The sequence below is a fragment of the Netta rufina genome (genome assembly GCF_964035555.1).
Source record: "Netta rufina genome assembly, chromosome: 1".
NCBI lineage: Eukaryota > Metazoa > Chordata > Aves > Anseriformes > Anatidae > Netta > Netta rufina.
The window spans coordinates 178265922-178287692 of record NC_140123.1 but is presented as its reverse complement, the minus strand read 5'-3'; the positions used below and the strand labels follow the sequence as shown (position 1 = coordinate 178287692).

General features: G+C 37.9%; 1 protein-coding gene across 2 annotated transcripts in view; it reads left to right on the top strand.

Moving 5' to 3' along the window:
* The window catches only part of DOCK4 (dedicator of cytokinesis 4), a gene marked incomplete at its 5' end in the record, with an annotated part of 247303 nt that overhangs the window by 140543 nt on the left and 84989 nt on the right, over window positions 1-21771 (top strand). For both annotated transcript variants that reach the window (XM_084306308.1, XM_084306307.1), the window contains 4 exons: window positions 13584-13708; window positions 15537-15699; window positions 16613-16719; window positions 17968-18124. In XM_084306308.1, the coding sequence (XP_084162434.1) occupies window positions 13584-13708; window positions 15537-15699; window positions 16613-16719; window positions 17968-18124 (552 nt within the window). The remainder of the gene's footprint in view (window positions 1-13583; window positions 13709-15536; window positions 15700-16612; window positions 16720-17967; window positions 18125-21771) is intronic.

Below are 21771 nucleotides of genomic sequence, written 5' to 3'. Positions count from 1 at the left end.
GAACATGCTAAACTTTTTGAGAAATACTTTAAATTAATGTACATAGTAGTTGGTAGAATGTGAGAGCCCTTTTGTATATTTCTATACATAACTGTACCCGCTTTTTCTGCTTTTATATTCTGTACTCATGGAATTTGGTTTCAAATTTAACTTAGAACATCTGCATCACTGTCTGTCATCAATACTGTGTATTATGCTCACATGTTCTGGCACATATGCATACACTTGTGTGCATCTGTGTGGAAGATACCTAATTCCTTAAAGAAGCCTGATCATTAGCATGTGTTGTGTGAATATTTTAGAATCAGAATAAACCCTAGGACAGGTGTTTGTCTGAATGAAGATTTACTGGAGGAGCCAGAGCTCTCTGCCAGGGCTGCCAGTTGTAAACAGACTGTAAGCTATCATGTGGTAATCATCTATATAGTTGCACATCTTACTTTGTTGTGCTTGTCAAACTAGAACTGCATCTGGTTTACTTTATTTAAGCTAGAGTGTTATTAATAGTGCTACTGTTGTTAGTATTTGTCTTACTACGTGGTACAGCCAAAATACATTCAGTGTGAGACACTAGCGCATAAAGCAAACAAATCTTGTGGATTTCTGTAAGAATTATTTTTTCACTAAGAAATACACTTAAGCCCAACCATTATTTCCTGAAACTCTACCTAGAAATTTATTCTATGTAGCTTTCTATATATTATAACAGAGAATTCTGAATTTAAACAGCTAGAGATGTACGTTTGAAATAGTATATATATTTTATAGCATTTCACCTCCAAATGCCTTAGTCCATAAAATGTACTGCAGAGTATAAACAATTGTCCTATTGACTGACATCTCAACAGATTTTCATAGACAGATACCATTTACCTATAGGCACCCTTTTTGGGTTTAGGATTTCAGCTGGTGGCATTACCACTGCTAAGATCTGACCACCACTTCCTCTGAGTTTGGATCAACGTTTATATTTCTTTCTGTCCATCCAAATTATTAAACTGTTTTGAAACTAGAAGAGGTTAAAGAATTGACAAGTCAGCACAATGGTATTACATTGACCATTGTTTTCCCTGTATGTAACTGTAAGTGGTCTACAATGCTGCTATCAGTATCTGTGCTAGTTAGTCCTGACTGGAATATTCTTTGTAATACTTCTCTCTGAATTTTTTGGTCCTCTTCTAATCCTGTGATTTCCCTTCACAAATAGCATAGCTAAAGACTCTACATGAAGCTGCAGCATTAATTTCTGTAATAGAATTTTAGTGCTTCTAGACTTCTCTTATGTCTGACAAACAACAGAAGTCGTGTTTTGTTTCTCCGTGTTGTCTTTTATAACTATTTCAGCATATACAACGAGCATATAGCATATACAACGAGCTGCCTAGGATGTTTCAGTACTTTGATATTACATACAAGCTTTTGCATGCTTAATTTAGAAACAGTAACTTTTTTTTTTTTTTTACCATCACAACTGCGTTGCTTTACATTTGTCAACTTTTAAATCCATGAGGTGTCCTTTAGCTCACCAGTTATAATATCTCACCAGAATTGTCTGTGAAAGCTTCTGAATATACTTACTACTCCTTCATCTAGATTATTAAAAGGTCTTTTGCTCTTTTCATGTGGATGTACACTCTTTCCAATCTTTCTTTCTTTCCCTTTTCAGAAGCTTTTAAATTGAAACTAGAACTAAAATATTTGTCTTTTTATACAAATGATCTCACAAAATGCTATCCATGTGATAACATGCATTTTTCAACGATGTGATTTTGACTAGAAGCATATTCCCCCTTTCAAAGCTTAGAATAAGAGTCTGGAGAGCAAAAATGTAAAGAAAGCTATGGAATCTTTTCTCGTCATCATGGTAAGTGTATGTGTCTATGTAGCTGTCAGTGAGCTTGGACTTAGTAAAGAGCTGTTGATTCTAGGAAGAGAAATTTATGTCTGACACACTTAAACATTTTTCTCCCACAAGGAGTGGTATGAATTTTTTCCAATCTTGATCAGCCCGTATGGAGTACAAACAGCCTAAATTTCCACCTGCCACTGTTTGCTGTTCTGATTTCCAAGAATCCAGAAATATGTATTTTTAATTACTGAAAGTAATATTGCCTTGGATATATTAGTTGCACAAAATGTTTGAGTAATATTGTCAAGTAAAGACACCTTGAATTTTGACCTTTCACAAAACTGAAGCGCTCCATGGGGAATATCCTCTGCTTTCAAATCCTATTTTAATACTATTTAAAATAGGACTTTGATCCTTTCTACCAAAGGAAAATCACTGGAGAAAACAAAGATGCTAATATGTGACTCCATAGTTGGTTAGGCAAGTGCAAAGAACTTTTATATTGCTTTCCCTCTCCTTCCCATGGCGTCTGTCTTATTTTTTTGGTTCATTAGGAACTGAAGGAAAAATAGAAAAAGAATATGGAAATGGAAGAAAAGCTAGAATTTAAATGAACTTCCCTCGACTTAAAGGTTCCAAATGAAATCTAACAAAAACAGGTGTTGGATTCTGCACCTGGGATGGAGATATGTACAGTGGGGGCAAGAGGCTAGAGAACAGCCCTGCAGAAAGCGATCTGGTGGTTCAAACTGATGGGAAGTCAGCAGTGTGCCCTGGCAGCCAAAAGGGCCAGCCGTATCTTGGGGTGCCTCACCTTGACTACTGCGGGCAGTTTAGGGCACCACAGTGTCAGAAGGACATAAACTATTAGAGTGCCTCCAAAGGAGGACTACAAAGATGGTGAATGGTCTAGAAGGCAAGACATTTGAGGAGCAGCTGAGGTCCCTTGGTCTGTTGAGCCCTGAGCAGAGCAGGCTGAGGGGAGGCCTCATGGCGGCCTGCAGCTCCCTCACGAGGGGAGCGGAGGGGCAGGCGCTGAGCTCTGCTCTCTGGGGACAGCGACAGGACTCGAGGGAATGGCATGGAGCTGGGACAGGGGAGGGTCAGGCTGGGGGTTAGGGAAAGGTTCTGCACCCAGAGGGTGGTTGGGCACTGGGACAGGCTGCCCAAGGCAATGGTCATGGCACCCAGCCTGCTAGAGTTCAAGGAGGGTTTGGATAACACTCTCAGACATAAGGTCTGATTTTTGGGTGGTCCTGTGTGGAGCCAGAAGTTGGACTCAATGATCCTTGTGGGTCCCTTCCAACTTGTGATATTCTATGTTTCTGTGAAGTGAAAAATGAGGAAAAGGGCCTTCTGCAGATAGTGTATTTGGAAGAGTAAGCTGACTTTCTTCTGAGCATAGAATAAGTAGCAGTGATATGTTGGAAGTATATGCAAGGCAGTTACGTCTTGGAAGCCTTTCTTCACTAAAACAGGTAAATAGCATTAGGACACTAACAAGTGAATGCATTAACTCTAAAAAATAGTCTCAAAATCCTGTTAAATTCCTTAGAAAGTCAACAGGTCTGTTTTCTGTTAAACAAGATTGTAAATCTTTTACTCCCCACTGTTCAAATCAATTTGTTTTACATCTCACTGTTAGAAGGAAAAGCAAAGAGAAGTCACAGAGAACTTGGTAGATCTACATTTTGTTTGAAATCTGAAAGTTTTGCAGTTTGAGAATCCCATTTGTAAAGGGCATTTCATTTGCTTTGTCAGCTGCTTTCTGATGAGTTTTTTTTAAGGCTTGTTGAGAGTTTGTGCAATAAAGCTGAAATGTAAATTATGTTCTCTTGAGAAAGGACAGTAGGCTAACTGAGAAAAGGAGTCTGTTTTTTCCTCTTGGCCTTCAGTTTAAATGCCAAAGCTTACTAAATCTAATAGTAAAACAGTAAAACTGTTACCAAAGTCACCAATGCTCCTGAAATTCTTACACATTGTTCTAATTCTTCTCTTATAATATTACTGAGTCTTGTTAAATAAAAACTTGCTAGTAGTACAAAAATAACAGAAATTGTCTTATTTCTTTCTGCCCAGTCCCTGTCATGTACTGAAATGCAGCTGCACATTCACACACACACACCAAATAAGTTTTTGTCAACTGTCACCAAAAAGATCCCAGTTTTCTCTCATTCCTGAGCCATATGTGAATATTACTGACAAACAGTAATTATTGTGGGTCTGTGCTTCTTGCAAGTAGCAAAGTTGTTCTTTGCAGCAGTAAGCAAGAAGTCAAGATATTGCTAAACGGAGAGAAAGCACTGAACAGACATCTGACTGGTGGTTGTCACAGCCCTTAAACCTGACACACATGTTCACTGGCAGCTTCAGTCATGTCAATGAGATTTGCCCTGTTTCTAAAAGTATTGATAGTATTTCACCCTTCAGAACTGCTTTTTTTTTTTTTTTTTTTTTTTTTTTTTTTTTTTAAGAATACATTCACTGATATACAGCCAGCCACTTTTTCAGTACTTTCTACAATGCTAAACAGAAAAGCAGTTGTGAAAAGCAATTGTTTCAGGAAGGGGATTTTACTTACTACAGTGATTAAATTCCTTGTGAAATGCAGTGTGCCTATATGTTCCTGACTTGATCTTTCTAAGAATGTCCTTCACTCAGATAACATCATTTTGCACTGTGATTTTCATGAATAGTGCCAAATTGCTTAACTTGACGTTATTTTTAAATTGACCTTTTTAATTAAATGCAGCTGCGAAGCTTGACGTGAAATTTTAATATGCTAGAGGAGGACAAATCATCAAAGTTCAATTGACAGAAGGGCATTAGCGAGTGTTTAGTAGTGCTATAGTGTTCCAGGACATATTTATTTTTTTCTCTAAACTGGTATATTAATAAATACATATATTTTGATTGTTAAAATATTTACAACCTCCAGGTTGAGACTACTGCAAATACATACCACCAGCTTGCAGTACAATACCAGCAGCTTGCAGTGAAATCTGAGCTATATGCTGTTTTGTTATCTGTAGTCAGTGTTGCATCACCCAGCTAGAGGGCCACCTTCTTTTGCATTGTTGCACTGCTGCAAGACACCTCTTCTGTCTTGTTCCCAGTGTTTCTGTAAACTGCCACCTACCATACCTGTACCCATGTCAGTTTGCACATTGTCGTGGTTCCACTCGAGTGGGCAGCCGAGCTCCACCACAGCCGCTCTCTCACTCCCCCTCCTCAAAGAGGAATGGGGAGAAAATATGTGAAAAGGGCTCAAGGATTGAGATAAGGACGAGAAAATCACGCAATAATTATTGTAACGGGCAAAACAGACTCGGCATAAGGAGATAGTAAGATTTATTGCCTATTACTAACAAGCTAGAGAAGTGAGAAAACAAAGGAAAAAGCAAACCAAAAGCACCTTCCCCCCATCCACCCTCTTCCACCTCCTCCCCCCGAGCGGCGCAGGGGAACGGGGGAATGGGGGTTATGGTCAGTCTACAGCGCTTCTTCTCTGCCGCTCCTTCTCGGTCACTCTCGTCCCCTGTGCTGTGGGGTGCCACCCACGGGATGCAGTCCTTGATGAACTGATCCGGTGTGGGCTTCCCACAGGCAGCAGCTCTTCCAGAACTGCTCTAGATATGGGTCCGTACCACAAGGTCCATCCCTCAGGAGAAAACTGCTCCAACCTGGGTTCCCCATGGGCAGCAGCTCCTGCCAGGTCACCTGCTCTTGCATGGGCTCCTCTCCATGGGCTACAGGTCCAGCCTGGGATCTGCTCTGGCAGGGGTCTTCCACAGGCGGCAGCCTCCGTCGGTGCAGGGCCACCTGCTCCACCGTGGTCTCCTCCACGGGCTGCAGCGTGGAACCCTGCTCCACCGTGGTACTCCATGGGCTGCAGGGGGACATCCTGCTTCACCATGGTCCTCACCACAGGCCTCAGGGGACTTCTGTTCCAGCACCTGGAGCACCTCTCCCCCTCCTACACTGACCTTGGCACCTGCAAGGCTGTTCTCTCACTCCCTTGACTCTCCCGGCTGCTGTGTGGCGCAGCGTTTTTTTCCCTGTCTTAAATATGCTCTCACAGAGGCGCAAAACAACATCGCTTATTGGCTCAGCTCTGGAAAACAATGGGGCCCTTCCCAAACATGGGGCAGCTTCTAGATCTTTCTCACAGAAACCACCCCTATGGCTCCCTGCTACCAAAACCTTGCCACGTAAACCCACTACACACGTTTACTGGGCTAAAAAAGGAGTGGAAGATTTCCCGTGTTTTGTTTTTAATTTTGTTTTGCTTGTTGCTGTCAGAATATCAGCATGGATAACTTCATTGCTGCTAAGAGATACTGAATGTGTTGAATCAAAGGGCTGGACACAATGTCTCTGGTCCTATCCTCAAGTTAAAATCACCTTAAATGTGTTCGAGTTTTTTTGTTTGTTTGTTTGTTTGTTTGAGATCTCCTTACTGATTATGGCTACACAGTTCTCGCCCTATTCTACAAAGTCTTTTCAAGAGCTTTACTCTAATGCGTTTTGCCTCCATAAGATTTACATCCCACATAGTACCATTTTGTCTGTGCCATGTCCAGAGAGTTTCACTCCCTCAAACTGAAATTGTTTTAAGAGCTGTTCAAGTCACGTTTAAAGTATAAAGCACAGCAACTCATTAGCTTGCACTTTACAGAGATGTAAATTAACAAGAACTTTCTGTAAACCAAATACTGTTTTATGCTCCTGCTCAATTCATGGCTCTAAAGGACCTATAATTCTGAACAAAGCTTTCAAAAAGGCAGTTACTAACAAAAGCTCCCAGTGAGTTCTGTGTAATTATTTTCAAATTAGCAGCTGCTGTCAGGACAGTTTAGATTTGCACACTGTAAGCTGTAACTATCAGAGATGCTATCTCAGTCAAATACAATCACACTGTGTTTTGTTACAGCAGTAAATAATTGAATTGGAATATTTCACTAGAAAGCTTTCTTGAGGATGACTGGCAAACTAAACACTCTTTCCTTTCTAACAAAGACAGCTACCTTTGATCTTTGACAGCTATCTTCAGCTTGAAAAGCTTGTTCCATATTAATATGCTACAAGAAATTTTACAGTTCTGAATATGGTTGGAATATGAAGAAAGTCTTGCTGTTACAAAATCTGTGTTGCAATTACAGCTCACAGCTCCCTCAGTGGAACTTTGAAAACACTTTTGCAATGAGGGATCGTTACTTTGACACATAGATAAGGTACGAGTATATCTAGAAAAATAAGAGAACAAACAATACGTTCATACAAATGTTCTTGTGGTGCTTGTCCTGACCTGACCTTCTTCTCCCTAGTTATTACCTATGTTGCTCTCATCACCAGAGATGCAAGCACTGAAGCTTCTTTGGGCCAGGGGCAGCTCACATGCAGGTCCTGTATCTGGGGGTACGTCCTGTGAGCAGCAGGAGCAGCGGACAGTGCTTGTAAGCAGGGTCCTGAACAGTGATAATTCAACTTCCTATCTATGAAGGAAAGGTAGTCTGCAGAACCATCCCATAATGAAACTGCGGGGTGAAGATAATAGGACCCCTGAGTGTGCATTGTCAGCCTGCTAATTATTCCTGCCTAATTTCTCTTTTCTGTTTACTTAAAACTTGTGTTTTATTGTTGGCCGGTTCAGCAAGGCCAACCTTCATTACTTAAGCATGTCCTCCGTCAGTGTTTCTCGAGTTTGTTTTGGGGCTTTAATTGGCCTTTCTTTTGCTTCTTGTATTTGCCTCTGTCATGTAACTGGTACTGATCAGGTCTCCATCCTCCACTGCGGTTTAGCCCGTGATACCTCATTGCTAGTTGGATTGAGGTCATGAATGAAGCTTCTTCTGTTTCTTCTCAGGTCAGAAACCTTGAGCTGTAATGTGCCTGGTTCGCACCTACATCTGGGGCAGTCATGGTTTGGAGTTTTTCCTCTTAGCCTATAAATAGTGCTTTCAAGATGTTTTTGCCAGGTCCAAGCTGAAATGTTTTGGCAGGACCATATGAAGAGGCAGTTACTGCCAACGCTGTGCTGTACACATTTTGATTTAGCAACCCAGGCATTTCAGTTCCTCACCTTTCACATACAATTAAATTCACTTACCAGACCAAATGTCCCTTCAGTGTGTACACTAAATACTTGTGCTGCATTGGAAAGTGAAGGCAGTATAATCATTCACATTGCTACAGCTTTACATTTTTTTTGTTAAATTCCATGGAACTGAGATTTCTATATTTCTCTAGCCCTCCCCGGTACAAGAAGTTCTTGTAGGAATGCTTCAGTCTATAGCTTCTAATATTTAAAAAAGTAGTTTTGATTAGCTAAACAGATGAAACGATGGACTGCTAACTTAGTAGTGTCAAGGTCTAATGGGTTGCTTCTATAATTAGGACAGAAGCTACTGATACCATTTTTCAACACATTGTGTTGTTGCCTGAAGTAAGAGCAATAGCAAACAGCTTCCCTAGATACACTCTACGATCCTCACAGTTCTTCCATTTTTCCAAGAGACAGCTTATTCTTACTCCAACAGGGACTAATGCCAATATTCTTTTTTCTGCTTTGTTATTTGTCATCTTACATCTAATCTACAACAACCTTGTCTTACCTGTGGTTGGTTGTATCTCATTAACTTCGTTTTTTATTGGGATAGTTGGTAGAAGGTGGCTGTGCTAAGATAGGCAGTATTTTTATGCAGCAACATTATTCAGAGAACACAGAAATGCAATGCATAACTTCTTTAGTTTTCTTTTCTTCATCTTCTGTTGACTCAGTCCCTAACGCACATGTCTACAAGTGCCCTTTGCTTCCCAGGAGCCCTAGGTGGTTTAGCTTCACAAAACATGTTTAATGAGTCCTAGTGTGTGTGGTTCAGCTTCCTACAGCTTTTTCTTTCTCAGAAAACTGTATGTCAGTCCTAGAAAAGGCTGACTTATCTGGGATGTTTCAACTTCACACTGTTTACCTCTGTTATTAACTGGATGTCCACATCTACATGTTCCTTGCCCAGCCCACAAGCCCTGGTGAATTCAGAAAGCTTAAAGAAAACTGCTTCTGGTCACTCAGGATTGAGGTGATGGAGATGCTCTGTAAGAACAGGTGAAGATGAGCTGCCCTATGTTTCAAAAGAAAACCGCTCAAAAGGTCTAGATCTTCCACACAACTTCATTATAGGTAGCGGTAGGCTTGTCACGTTAAAGTTGAGCAACATTTTCCATGTTGTTTTCAGTCACTTCTTCCTGTACCAAACTCTATGCTGAAAATAGCCGTTGCATGTTTTCACTGAAGCATATTTAGAAAAGGTGACATTGGTACTTCTGAATATTTAGCTGGAGTAAGCCTGCTGCTTTTTTCACCATGTTTAAAAGCTCATCATGTGTGATTGAGATTCAATTTTATAGGCATTTCTTCAGCCAGTAATTAAAAACTGATTGACTCTAATGTCCGAGATGTCCCTTGCTTGTTTCTGTGTAAATTCTGCACTTTTGGTCAAATGTAAGACAGTAGAAAAAATCTCAGTACACACCCACCTAGGGGAGATTCATTTGAGTCATGCAGATACTTTAGCAGAAGGTACCATCTGTACTCACCAAAGTCTACCTCAGAACTTAGGTATTCAGCAGAATTTTGCCTTTCAGTGCTCCCTGTGGCCGCAATTGTCTCTCTTGGTGAAAACAAGATGATATAATGTGAGAATTATCCATCTGGTATACTTGTCAAGGAAGAAATACTATAGAAAAAGGATGCATATTCTTGTAATCAAATGTGTAATTATAGTTTTCAGAAATAAAAAAGATCCGTGAAAGGAATATAGATTAAAAAAATCAGACATTTGCTGATGTTTCAATACTTTATAGATCAAGTTGGAATTGTTTTTACTTGAAGGGGGTCCACAAAGGAATGCCCCAGGTTAGTTTTACACATAAAAATTCACTTTTTGGACAGAGAATATTTGTCAAGGAAGCTTGAAGCAACGGCATTTCTACATTTGGGAAGTAAAAGAGGTTAAGATATCTCCAGAACAATATACTGAGAGCTAAATACATTTTAAAAAATAGTTCCAAATATATTTTTGTATGTTTTTATCACAGTTTTCTTTCCTTTTTCCTTTCCAGATTGACGTTCACTTCCCAAATGCCTTTTCTTTTTTTTCAGTCAGCAATTCTATTTTCTGATAAGGCTTTGTGCTTGATTTTTACAACCCCTTTGACTTTTTAATCTTATGAGCTTTCGCTCATAATATGTTCACATAAATATTGTGCTACAGATTTGTCAGGAGCTTGGTTTTAAATTCTTAACCTTCCAGTATGCTTATCTGAACTGTACAAATTCAGCGTAGCTGGTTTTCGTACATTTTGGTTGCAAGGAGTGATCTCCTTTAAAGCAAAAGTGAAATACGTGTGAGTATAAATCCAGACACAGAAAGCCAAATCTAAACCAGAAACATTTTTGTAAGGATCACAAGATGTCAGATATGCCACATACATTGAGGGAAGGAAGTTGGTGTTTCATCTGCCTGATGCAGACAGTACCCGTGATATATAGCCTGGAGCTTACATTCTTTTTTGTTTAATTTTCCAGTGTATTTTAGTTGTTTCCCTTCTGCTTTTCTATCCATCTGTTTCCGTGTAAATCATCATATGTCATGTACGTCATTGTTTCTCTTATAGTGTGAGAGGCTTAGTTTCCTCTTGGATTTAATTTGCCTTGCATGATAATGGAGAAAATATGACTTTTTTTTTTTTTTTACAATAAGGTGACCCACGTGCTTTGGTTTGCTCTGAGACATTGAAAACAGAATAGAGAGTCCTGACCGGATGTAGATCTGGACAAAAATGTCTGAACTATCCTCTCATGGCACTGATTGCGCACCCTGCAGAGGGTTCTGTAAGAGGAGAACAGGACAGGAATTATGAAGGTTCATCCACCTGTGTCCTTAGTCCCAGTGATTTGACTTCTTCTGACATTTACAATGGTGAAATTCAATGCATTTAGAACTTTTTAAAAAACCTCAAAATGTAGACACCATTTTTAAAAGCCTGCTTAACTTCTGTAAAGCTGTCATTACATTTTTAGCAATGCTCTCTTATTTTTCATTTAAATCCTGTACAGTTTGCTCAGCTTAAAAAGGAAAGCGAAAAAAAAAAAAAAAAAAAAAAGTGAAAACTCGGTTTTCACTGAGATTTATTTGGGCTAGATCGCGGAATTTGTGGTGAAAAGGTGTTTTTTGTTTTTGGTTGTGTTTCTGTGAAGACTCCTTGGAAAATGGAAAGAATTTCTTCCTGACAAATAAAAATCATGACAAAATGTAGCCCAAATGCACGCAGAATTCAGGTTAATCTTTAAAGAGATTCTGCTGCAACTACAACTTGTTTGATAAAACCAGTTATATTACAAAGCTTCTCTTCTTGATTTATGTGTGGATGTCATTTTTTCTGAATGTAAAACTCCTGAAAGTGACCAAGTGCCAGCACTGACTAGAAGCAGTCCTAGAATTAGCATCTGCCAAGCAAGACCCAGCACGTTGCGTGTTCTTTGCTATCCAGACTGTACTGCCCTCTAAAACTTCTATAATCGAATACTACTGAAATATAGAAATAATCAGAAACTAGTAGTTTTAAGGGTAATTTTGTGACTTGAATCCCGATAACATCTTTACGGATTCACTCGAAGGGCCTATCTAGCCAGCTATTGTAAACAGCCCCCTAAGGAAGAGACATGCATATATGCATGTATGGTAATGACCCCCTGATGCTCCCCCTGCCTCCAGCTATTTTCAGCCCAAGGGATTTCCGGAGCTGCTTGTGACCGTCTGTTTCATATCCTTCAGTGGATCTGCCTTCCAAGACTTCTCTGTTCTCCCCATGAACCCTTACAAATTTCTGACATTCACAACATCCGTTTGAAAGGGTTTTTCTGCTTGTTTTTTACAAGTCTGCTGTCTATCACAAGAATAGCCGCCACCTTTTGCTCATTTTAAACTTGGTTTCCATTGGGAATCAGAGACAGATTCAATGATTACACACTGTTATTAGTAATTTGGCTTTTTCATCCTTGACTTCACATAAAGCTCTTAAGTGAATACCATCTGGTCCTGGTATTTATTTCTATTCATGCTGTATATCTGTACTCTAACATCTAGCATCCTCGTTTCAAAAGACAATTAATAAGGTAATACAGTGGCAGATTTCCACCACTTTTTATGGGCATGATTCTTGAGAGTTTGATAATATTATCAGTTTCCTCTTTTGCCTTTTTTTTTTTTTTTTTTTTTTTGCATTTGGCAGTGGTTCAGATTGTGCTTTGAAGGAATTGTTTAATTAACTATTTTGCATACAGTGATGGAATAATGTTAGTTATAAAAATATTAGAAAACTGTTGCAATATTAAAGCTTCTGGTACTTGGAAATTGCTGGAGAATTGCATGCAGTAAAACAAACACAAGAGTATCCTGGAATGTTCAAGCGAGTCAAATTCAGCCTGCATATTCAAATGAAGCTGAAAATCGAAGATGCACTGATCATTTATCAGTTACATATCTGTTAATTAATTTTACCCACAGTACAAGCATCCATCTCCCGTTTGATTTCCAAGTAGTATGCCTGTGAATACACAAACCTCATACTTCAGTTTTTCATCAGTGCTCAGTGAAAATCTGTTTTAATTCTGCATTTGCATTTCACTCTATGAAGGCATATATTCTTGATCTTTTTTCTTCCTGACAAGTCTAGAAATTAGAACTTTAGAAGATGCTCCTACTGATAATGCTGTTTTTCTACAAACTCCCATCACTCCCACCACAGAGGCAGGTTAGTTTTGACTTCTTAGAAAAAAGATCTAGCATCTGCTTAGGGAACAGGGGCTTCCCTACCACCTCACTCCAGTCACCACGGTTAATGCTTCTTCCCTCTGTCTTCAACAAATGGCAAACAATTTTTCCATTCATCATCTATAAAGTTCACGTTGTGTGTCAGGTGAAACTAAAATAAAAGTAGCATAGATCGGAAGTTCTGGTTAAGTCCTGATGGATTGCATAATTTGTTAATGGATAAATGTGCAAGGAATTTCCAGTAAAACATGCTAGCAGTATTTAATAACTCACCTATATTATGTAACACTTAGGCAGTGCTTGCACTGGATTTGTAATTTGACGTGTTGATGAAGACTTTGGTCTCAGAATCCTTGCCAGCAAGTGTAAAATAAGAGTACTTTACTAAACTCATTACTAAACTTTGGAATTGACAGTTAATGTAAAATATGGTGAGGTCTTTTAGATGAGAAAGATTTGAATGCTAGCTTGGCTTTTTACTTTTTCAAAGAGTAATTAGGAAAGTAATACACCTTCTTCAAGTGTGAAAGAGATTATGTGTAAAAAAGTTCTAATGAGGAGCCATTAAACAGAGAAACGTAGAGATTACTATGAAGGACAATGTGTTGATATTTCCTTAGACTAAAAGAGGAATGAAGGGAAGTGAAGCCAGAAATCAGCTTCAGTCTAACTGGAGATGCCGTGGTACATACCAAAACCAGCTAATATGAATAAAAGTTGCTGGAATTGTTCAGCATGGCAGATGATCTCTCAGGCTTCCTGAGGGATGAAAATCTGAAAATACTGATAAATTGTGTGACACTGTTCTTTGAAAGAAAAGATGAAAGTCTATTGAAGTAGTAAAAGTGAAAAGTAATCAATTTTAACTGACTTTTGCTCACTTTTTTTTTTTTTTATAGGTGAAATGAGGAATGATTTATACATCACTGTAGAGAGAGGAGAATTTGAGAAGGGAGGGAAAAGTGTGGCCAGAAATGTGGAAGTGACGATGCATGTTGTGGACAGCAGTGGTCAGATTTTAAAGGTACCTCTGTTGTGTATTTTTCCTTGCTGCAGTTAATTTTGATACATATTTTCACATGTAAATACTCTTTCGTGGCTTTGTTTGATGAATACAAAATTGCTTTGGAAAGGTCATATGTATCTTTCGCTGTGTTTAGATATTCAAAGCATTTCCACTTTGCTTAAAACCTCTATCAAAGTGCATGTGTGTTTTATTTATGTGATCAATTACATGATCCAGATAAGCACCTAAAACTGCCACCCAAATAACCAGTGATTCCATTAAGGTGCTCTAAAATGTTGAAGCAAGATTAAGTTCTGGAGAATTTTTGATTTGATAACTTTTAGTAGTTACACATTTTCTTATGTTAATGCAGAACATGTTTCAATCATTTTGCATCGTCATTTTTATTGTCTAATTGAAATAAATGAGAGATTGCTGATGCAAATGACCCCTGTGTGGGTTTTAATGAAAGAATAAATTACTGTTCCTTCCTTTCTTGAGGTTTGGTTGCATGCTGCTGGTGATACCTTATAGGCACTAGTCCTTTTAGATTTCCATTATTAATAGCTGACTGTTTCTCAGATTTTTCTGTACCAAAGGATTTCTGTTCACCTGCAACCTTTTCCATACATATTTAGCATCTTTTTCTTTTCTTTTCTTTTTATTTGAAGGTACTTTTTCGTAGGTTCTGCATGATGTTGAGGGCTAAGGGCTGACAAAATGTAGAAAGCCTGACAGAGATAGTCTGAACCAAATTGTGTGTGTGTGTGAATATCTGTGAAGTGAGGTTGTGTGTGTAAATGCATGGAGTGAAGCAAATGCATATTATATATGAAACTTCTTTCATATGTGCATATATGTAAAGAACCTGCTTTGGCAGGGGGGTTGGACCCAATGATCTTTCGAGGTCCCTTCTAACTCCTTCAATTCTGTGATTCTGTGATATGGAATCATAGAATCATAGAATATCCTGAGTTGGAAGGGACCCTTAAGGATCATCGAGTCCAACTCTTGACACCGCACAGGTCTACCCAAAAGTTCAGACAATGTGACTAAGTGCACAGTCCAATCTCTTCTTAAATTCAGACAGGCTCGGTGCAGTGACCACTTCCCTGGGGAGCCTGTTCCAGTGTGCAACCACCCTCTCTGTGAAGAATATATATATATATATAATATATATATGTATAAGGGATATTAAGATGCAAAGGCAATCCTTTATTATTGCTGAGGAGAAAAGCTACAGCAGTAGCTTATTTTTCCTGCAGAGAATTGACAGGTATCCCCAAGATGGAACTTAGACAAACCCATTTGCTTACTTTGCTATGGAGAAACCATAATGAGTTTTGCAAAAACAACACAATACCGTGTTTGTTCCTGGTCAAGGGATCCAGATTTCTTTACTGTTTCATGCTGGGATGTGTCACTGACAAGAGCAGAGTTATGGGTTTATTTCGGATGACTAAAGATCCTGGAGTCTGGGCTGTTCTCATCTTGCATAAATTCTCATTTAGTGCTTGAGCATAAATACTGGATGGAACACCCTGTATCATGGGTTTCCATTTAACATATGTTGCTTAAGCCTTCCTGATCACCCAGTTTCCCCTATAAAATGCTTTAATTCTTATTTGTGTGGATGATTCTTGCCATGATTTTTTCTAATTAGCAAATGTTAACAAATTGCTACTATTTTTGTGGGTTTTACAATATTGAGTACTATCCCACATGTGGCATTTATGATAATAATATGGATATTAAACAGTGTTCTTTGTAAGAACAGTTCTTGATGACATCTTAGGAGTGATCTAATCTATCTTTAAATATTTAATCAATATTTTTTCTTCATTAGGATTTTATCTCATTTGGCTCTGGAGAGCCACCAGCCAGCGAGTACCATTCCTTTGTGCTTTATCATAACAATGGTCCCAGATGGGCTGAGCTGCTGAAACTTCCTATTCCTGTGGATAAATTCAGAGGAGCCCACATCCGCTGTGAATTCCGGCACTGTTCCAGTAAGCGCTGATCACAACTTCTCCTCGTCCTCTCTGTTACAGCGGCAGTCAGCACATGAGTTTCCCTAACACCTCAGGAAAAAGATAGATGCGTAAACTTTCTCTCTAATGCTTTTATGACACAGCTTTTCAGGCCTGTAGCTCTGCTTCATGGAACTTGGTGCTTTGGTAAAGCCTAAATACTCGGAGAAACCAGTCTAGTTTTATTAAATAGTAATAGGCAGCACTGCAGGTGCAAATGCAAGCATAATTTCAAAATGCAAATTTAGAATTTATCTGGTGAATTACCCAAAATGATCCAAAATGATACCTGCTCCTTAGTCGATGTTTAGCAATCCAACCCCTTGAAAAAATATACAGATACAGTGTGGTCAATTAACAGCACTTTTGTATTTTTTGTATTTTTGTATTTATAAGAAACAGTGACATCTTCAGTGATATATATAGAGGTAGATACTTTATTTGAAAACTGTAGTGCAGGTTAGCCTAAGGATGACCTAAAATGAAGATCAGTAGGTAGAAGCTACTATAGTGGATAAATAACATACACACACATACAGTAAAACACAAAACAAAATTTAAAACAATCCCCCTTCTCTTCACATTGGAATAGCTAGATCACATTCATTTAGGTCTCCTGGCATTCTGTATATTGCAAAGGTTTCGTATTTGTTGATTTCCACTATTTGACATTAATAAAAACCAAGTCAGTCCAGAATACTGCTTTCTGATTTATAGTGAGATAACAGAAACCAGTAGGGGAGATAACATACAAATCTGCAAAGAAATGTAAGATCTTCTTAGTCTTACTAGATGCAAATAGTTCCAGAATACTTCCTTATGCTGTATTATACCCTTTTATTTTGTCTAAAATATGAAACATTAATTTTATCTATTTACATATGTTTTTCAGCAAAAGAAAAGGGTGAGAAGAAGTTGTTTGGCTTTTCTTTCGTGCCCCTGATGCAGGAAAATGGGAGGACACTGCCAGATGGCACCCATGAACTCATTGTACACAAGGTAATTTGAATTAGAAATCATTAGCTGTAATGATTCCTCTGGAACATACTACGAATGCCCAGAAACATTAGGTTGAGAAAGTCTGTATTCATTACCAAATGAGTGATAATCTTGTCTCCATTAAAATACCCATTGCTGATTGTTTAATTGCTCCTTGTTACAAATGGCAATAGAATCTAGGTGTACATTTCAGTGCACCGGATGTACTGTGGAGTCTCACTATGTTACATTATAATTAATTTCATAAAAGTAAGTTCAATTAAAATAGAATAATGATAACCACTTCCTGAATTGCTAAAAATGGAAAATGAAGCAATCTATTATGCAGATGTACTCAATGCTATCTTTTTTTAAAGATATTTCTATCCTGAGTGATTTTTTATTTGTTTCCCCATTTTATAGTTACCTTTTTGTGCAGAGGGTTTGATATGCTTCCAGATAGATTTTAAATTTGAACACAAAAAATTGCAGCTATTTATTTGATATAACCTGTTCAAAGTTTTTGCTTTGTTATTATCTCAATGTCCAATATGAAGTTACGATTCAAAAATAGTTGCAACAGGCATTTTCCCTTACGGAGAATTATCCATGAAAGCGGTGAGCTGGAAAATGTGCTTATGTTATATATATGTGTGACCACTTAACCTAATTTTCTGATCTGAAATGAGTATATTTGCATTAAAGAATGTGCTGACTCATTTTGTCTATATAAATTAACCATTGTATATATGGATTAGATAGCTCCTGAAGAGAGAAAAAAATAATAATAATACCAAGGACATGTAATAACTTATTTTTGGTATCTTAGGCTTTATATTGATAATGTCTATGCATGTGTACAGATACATATATATATGCACACAAATAGATAATGCATGTTTAGGATGGCTTGATGAAGTTTTTTTCTGAGTTATAAAAATGTTTGAATATTAGTTCTAGGACATCAGTCTTTAAATATTTATGCTATTTTAAAGTATCTTTAAACATAGATATTGAATGTATTGTAAAGTATTTTTTTCATAGTTTAAATTCTACTTGACTAAAGGTAATGGTATTTATTTAAAATATTAAACACATAACTTTGCATTGTATTTTTTTCTGACTCATTGTAGAAACAATGTTCAATGGACTTGACCTGTTCAAATTCAGTTGTATGAGACCTTTAAAAATTCTTTAATTTCTGTCAGAGAAACAATAATCTAGGGAGTTGCATGCAGTACATTGATTTTAACTGGTTTGTTTTCACAGTGTGAAGAAAACACAAACCTTCAGGATTCTAGTCGCTACCTCAAACTCCCCTTTTCAAAGGGAATTTTCCTAGGAAATAACAGCCAAGCAGTGAAAACCACTAAAGAGTCCTTCTGGATTACGTCCTTTCTCTGCTCCACTAAGCTCACACAAAATGGTAGGATGTGTTGATTATTTGAAACATCATAAATTCAAATGAGTGTGATAACTAGTCTTTTCCATGCCAAGCAAGGATGGATATACTCAGAAATAGCTTATGTTCTATCAGTTTTACAAACTGGATTTCTTCACAATTTTTGATACCCAGATGGAAACCAATGCAGCATGATAAACCACTGATTTTAAGTAGTTCAAGAATGCTTTTTAATTTAACATGATATTGGAATCAAATGCAGCACTCTTGGAATCAACTATCAAAACCCAGCTGCTTTACAAACCCTTTTAATCTGTTTGCTTTGGAGTTTTTATGAAATACTTATTTTGTAGGCTTTAGGATGTGGCAGTTTGGATTTTATTAGGTACATATTGCTTTCCTGTTTTATCACGTCTCTTCCTTTATGCCAACAAACATTTACTACTGCTTAAAGCAACCTTACACACTGGATATTATGAGGAGATAGAAATACATGTGTGATACGCTCCTTACCATTGCTGTGCATAAAACTCTTAAAATTCTTGTTTATTTGCCATACTAATTACAATATAGAGCTGTTACTCAAACAGGCTTATATTTTTGCCAAATTTTCCACAGGCTTGTAAATATTGTGTATTTCCTTGATAATGCTTCTGACTATTCTTTGATAACCTCAGTTTTACATTTTCCTTAGGTATTTATTTCATTTGAAAAATCTTGCTTAGCTACCTCTTGTGTGAAATGATTGTATCTTTACCCTTCTCACATGTATAATGATAAAATTACTAATTGCTTGCAAATTGATTATAGGTATATAACAAAAACTAGAGCAGCTTTTTAAGTGGAAACAGTCATCTTAATTTTCACCATTTAGTAGCAAGTTTCCAAAACAGAACTATGCGCAAAGAGTAAATGGTCTGTTTCACTGTGCACATCCATTCTGTATTCTCATAACAGTTAGCTTCAAAGTAATAAAAGTTAGTCAATAAAAGATTTTCCCCAAAGATGATAATAGGCAATCATAAGCTAAATTTGTTCCAGTTAAAGGCCTTGATTTAGGAAAATGCATGAATCTGCTGGTGCTTAGACATGCCTGAAAGTGCTGCTTGGGACTTAATGTCTCACTGATGAATAGTTTTGCTGTTGACTGGGGTTATAGGAATTTCACTAATTTATGTTCACAGTACAGGGGTTATTTTATAGTTGAAGTAAATAGATGTGTGACATAGGGCATGAAATTTCCATTTATTTTATTTTACCATATACAGAGTAAGAGGGTGTAGAATATCTGAATAATATTGATCCCCTTTTCAGCTCTGAAAGAGTTAACAATTATTTCAGCAGTACTTCAGAGGGTGGAAATATTTTCAATAGACAGGCTCATATTTTCTCCAAGGATCTTCTTTGGGAAGTTCATCTTGGTGAGTTTCCAAATCCCCATTCTTTTAAAAAAAATTTGCCAAAATTTATTGCATGCTCAGAAAATGAACATAGAGCAAAGCATGTGGATGCTTGATCATGTGAGCATTACTTCAGTTACCCCTGAGAGAATGTAGCATACTTATTAAAAAATAAAATAAAATACAGGATTTAAAAGCTCTGTGTATTGTATTTACTTTTGTTTACTTTTGTAGTAGATATTTGTATCAGTATTTTTGAAAACTGATGATTTTTTTAATCTGTTTGTCAATGTGGAGATTTTTCTGAAGTTTTTGGGGATTTGCATGTGTCTGCAAACACCAGTGTCCTGGAAATGAATTGGAAATTATGCTGTTGGTCTGGCTGTGGTTTGGGGGAAGACCCCAAACCCAGACTTGTGACTGAATTAGGCCACAGCTTTCCTAATTTGCTGGGAAATTTTACTTAGCTGTCATTCTCTCATTGACTGTTCCCACATGCCATCAGCCCTCATGCATATTAAAATTATGGGGACTGGGGGAAGGAGGCTGGCTTCCAGTTGGTGGAATCCTTAACTTCCTTACCCTAGGTGCTTTGGAGGGGGACTTGAGGATTATTTCCAAGCAGTTTTCAGAGAGCTTCTAACAGGGGAGCCTGTGCATTCATCAACAGCTCTTGTGAGAACCCATCCTTATGTAATCTCTCTGTCAGTTGTCTTTTCCTTAGTGTGACCTTTAATCCTAGATAGTTAATCAGTTGATGGTAGCAAAACAAAAAACCAAAACCGAAAACATGCCTGTTTCTTACCTGAATTTGAGTTGTATTCCAGTTTTATTTTCCTAAAAAGCAAAGAAGATTGAATATAGTATTTTTCTACTGAGTAGTTATCAAAACAGTCCCATGTAGGTTTTGACATTTAGGAGGGATCTCTGCCTGCCAGAGAGTCAGGATCCATCCAGCAAGTTGGAGTATTTCAGCAAGCTGGCATCCACTGATTTCTCAGCACTGATCAGCACATCCCCAGTAAGCAGCTGTTCATCAGCAGAACAACATGCCATACAGCGTGTCTCTTGCAAGGCAGGGGTGTAATCCATCTATCGGGATGAAGAGGGGAAAGATTAAAAAAAAAAAGGCAAAACTCGTGATTAATAAAACAAAAGTAACAGGGTAACTTTTCAGAGCAACCCCCTCTTGGTGGGGAGTGTTGGCAGCCCCAGAAGCAGCCTGCTGGAAGAGGAATACAGATTGCTGGTTAAAAATTTGGCTTTCTCATTTTGAAGTGCAAGAGTGCTGCACTAGGCCAACTGCTGATGTCTTGGGATTTATAGGACAGAGATGGAAAGATCATCCCAAACCTGTTCCTTATACACCTAATTCTAAACCGTTTGTTACACCTGGCACTTTGGATGTAAACTACTGACTTTGAGAAGGGAATTGTTTTGTTTGGCAAGAGTGGTAGCTCAGGTGCAGGCTATTTTTTTATGTACAAATCAGAGCATGGTATAGAGAAAGCATTAATTTTTTTTTTTCATTTTCAACAAAGTTTATCAGCACCATTGACTTTTTCCCTTTTCCAAAACGATGTTTTCCTAGTGGACTTACTTTTGGGGACATTTTTGTTCTCGTTTCTTTTACTACATGATGCATTACTGTCCCTTTCCCTTGTGATTCACGTCAGATTTTCTATTCATGTCATTTATGCTTGGGCTATTCGCTAATGCCATCTCAGCAGTGTCTTTCCTCCTTGAAATTTCCTTGAAATAAGTGCTTTGAAGTGAGTGTCTTACATTGGCTTTCTCCTTCTATTTTTTAATCCTCCAACAAATCCCTAATATTGAGTGTCAACTATCTACCCACAAAGTTCCTCCAGCAGACCTGTAAAGAAGTATTTTCCTACTATGAACTGACAACCTTAGCTAGTTTCACTGTTCCTCAACTTAAGTAAAGGCTTAAACAGAATAGAGGGTAGGAGTTCAATTAATTATCCAGAAGACAAATGCAGTTCGATATGGTTTTGTAATGTTTGTTACTTGAAAACTCCTGACAGGAGGAATAATAAGACCTATCATTTGTCCCTGATGTTTGGAAGGTGTCTCTGACACACCTGGGACCTTTCCTCACTCCTAGCGGAACTCGAAGACCTCTCTTAATCCAAACCCTTCCACACTAGCATATCGTGAAGCAAAACAAACAAAAAAGAAATGTATAAATGCATGAAAAGAATTAGTGCCCACCAAAAGCAGCAAAATATTATTGGGATAATGTAGAGGGTT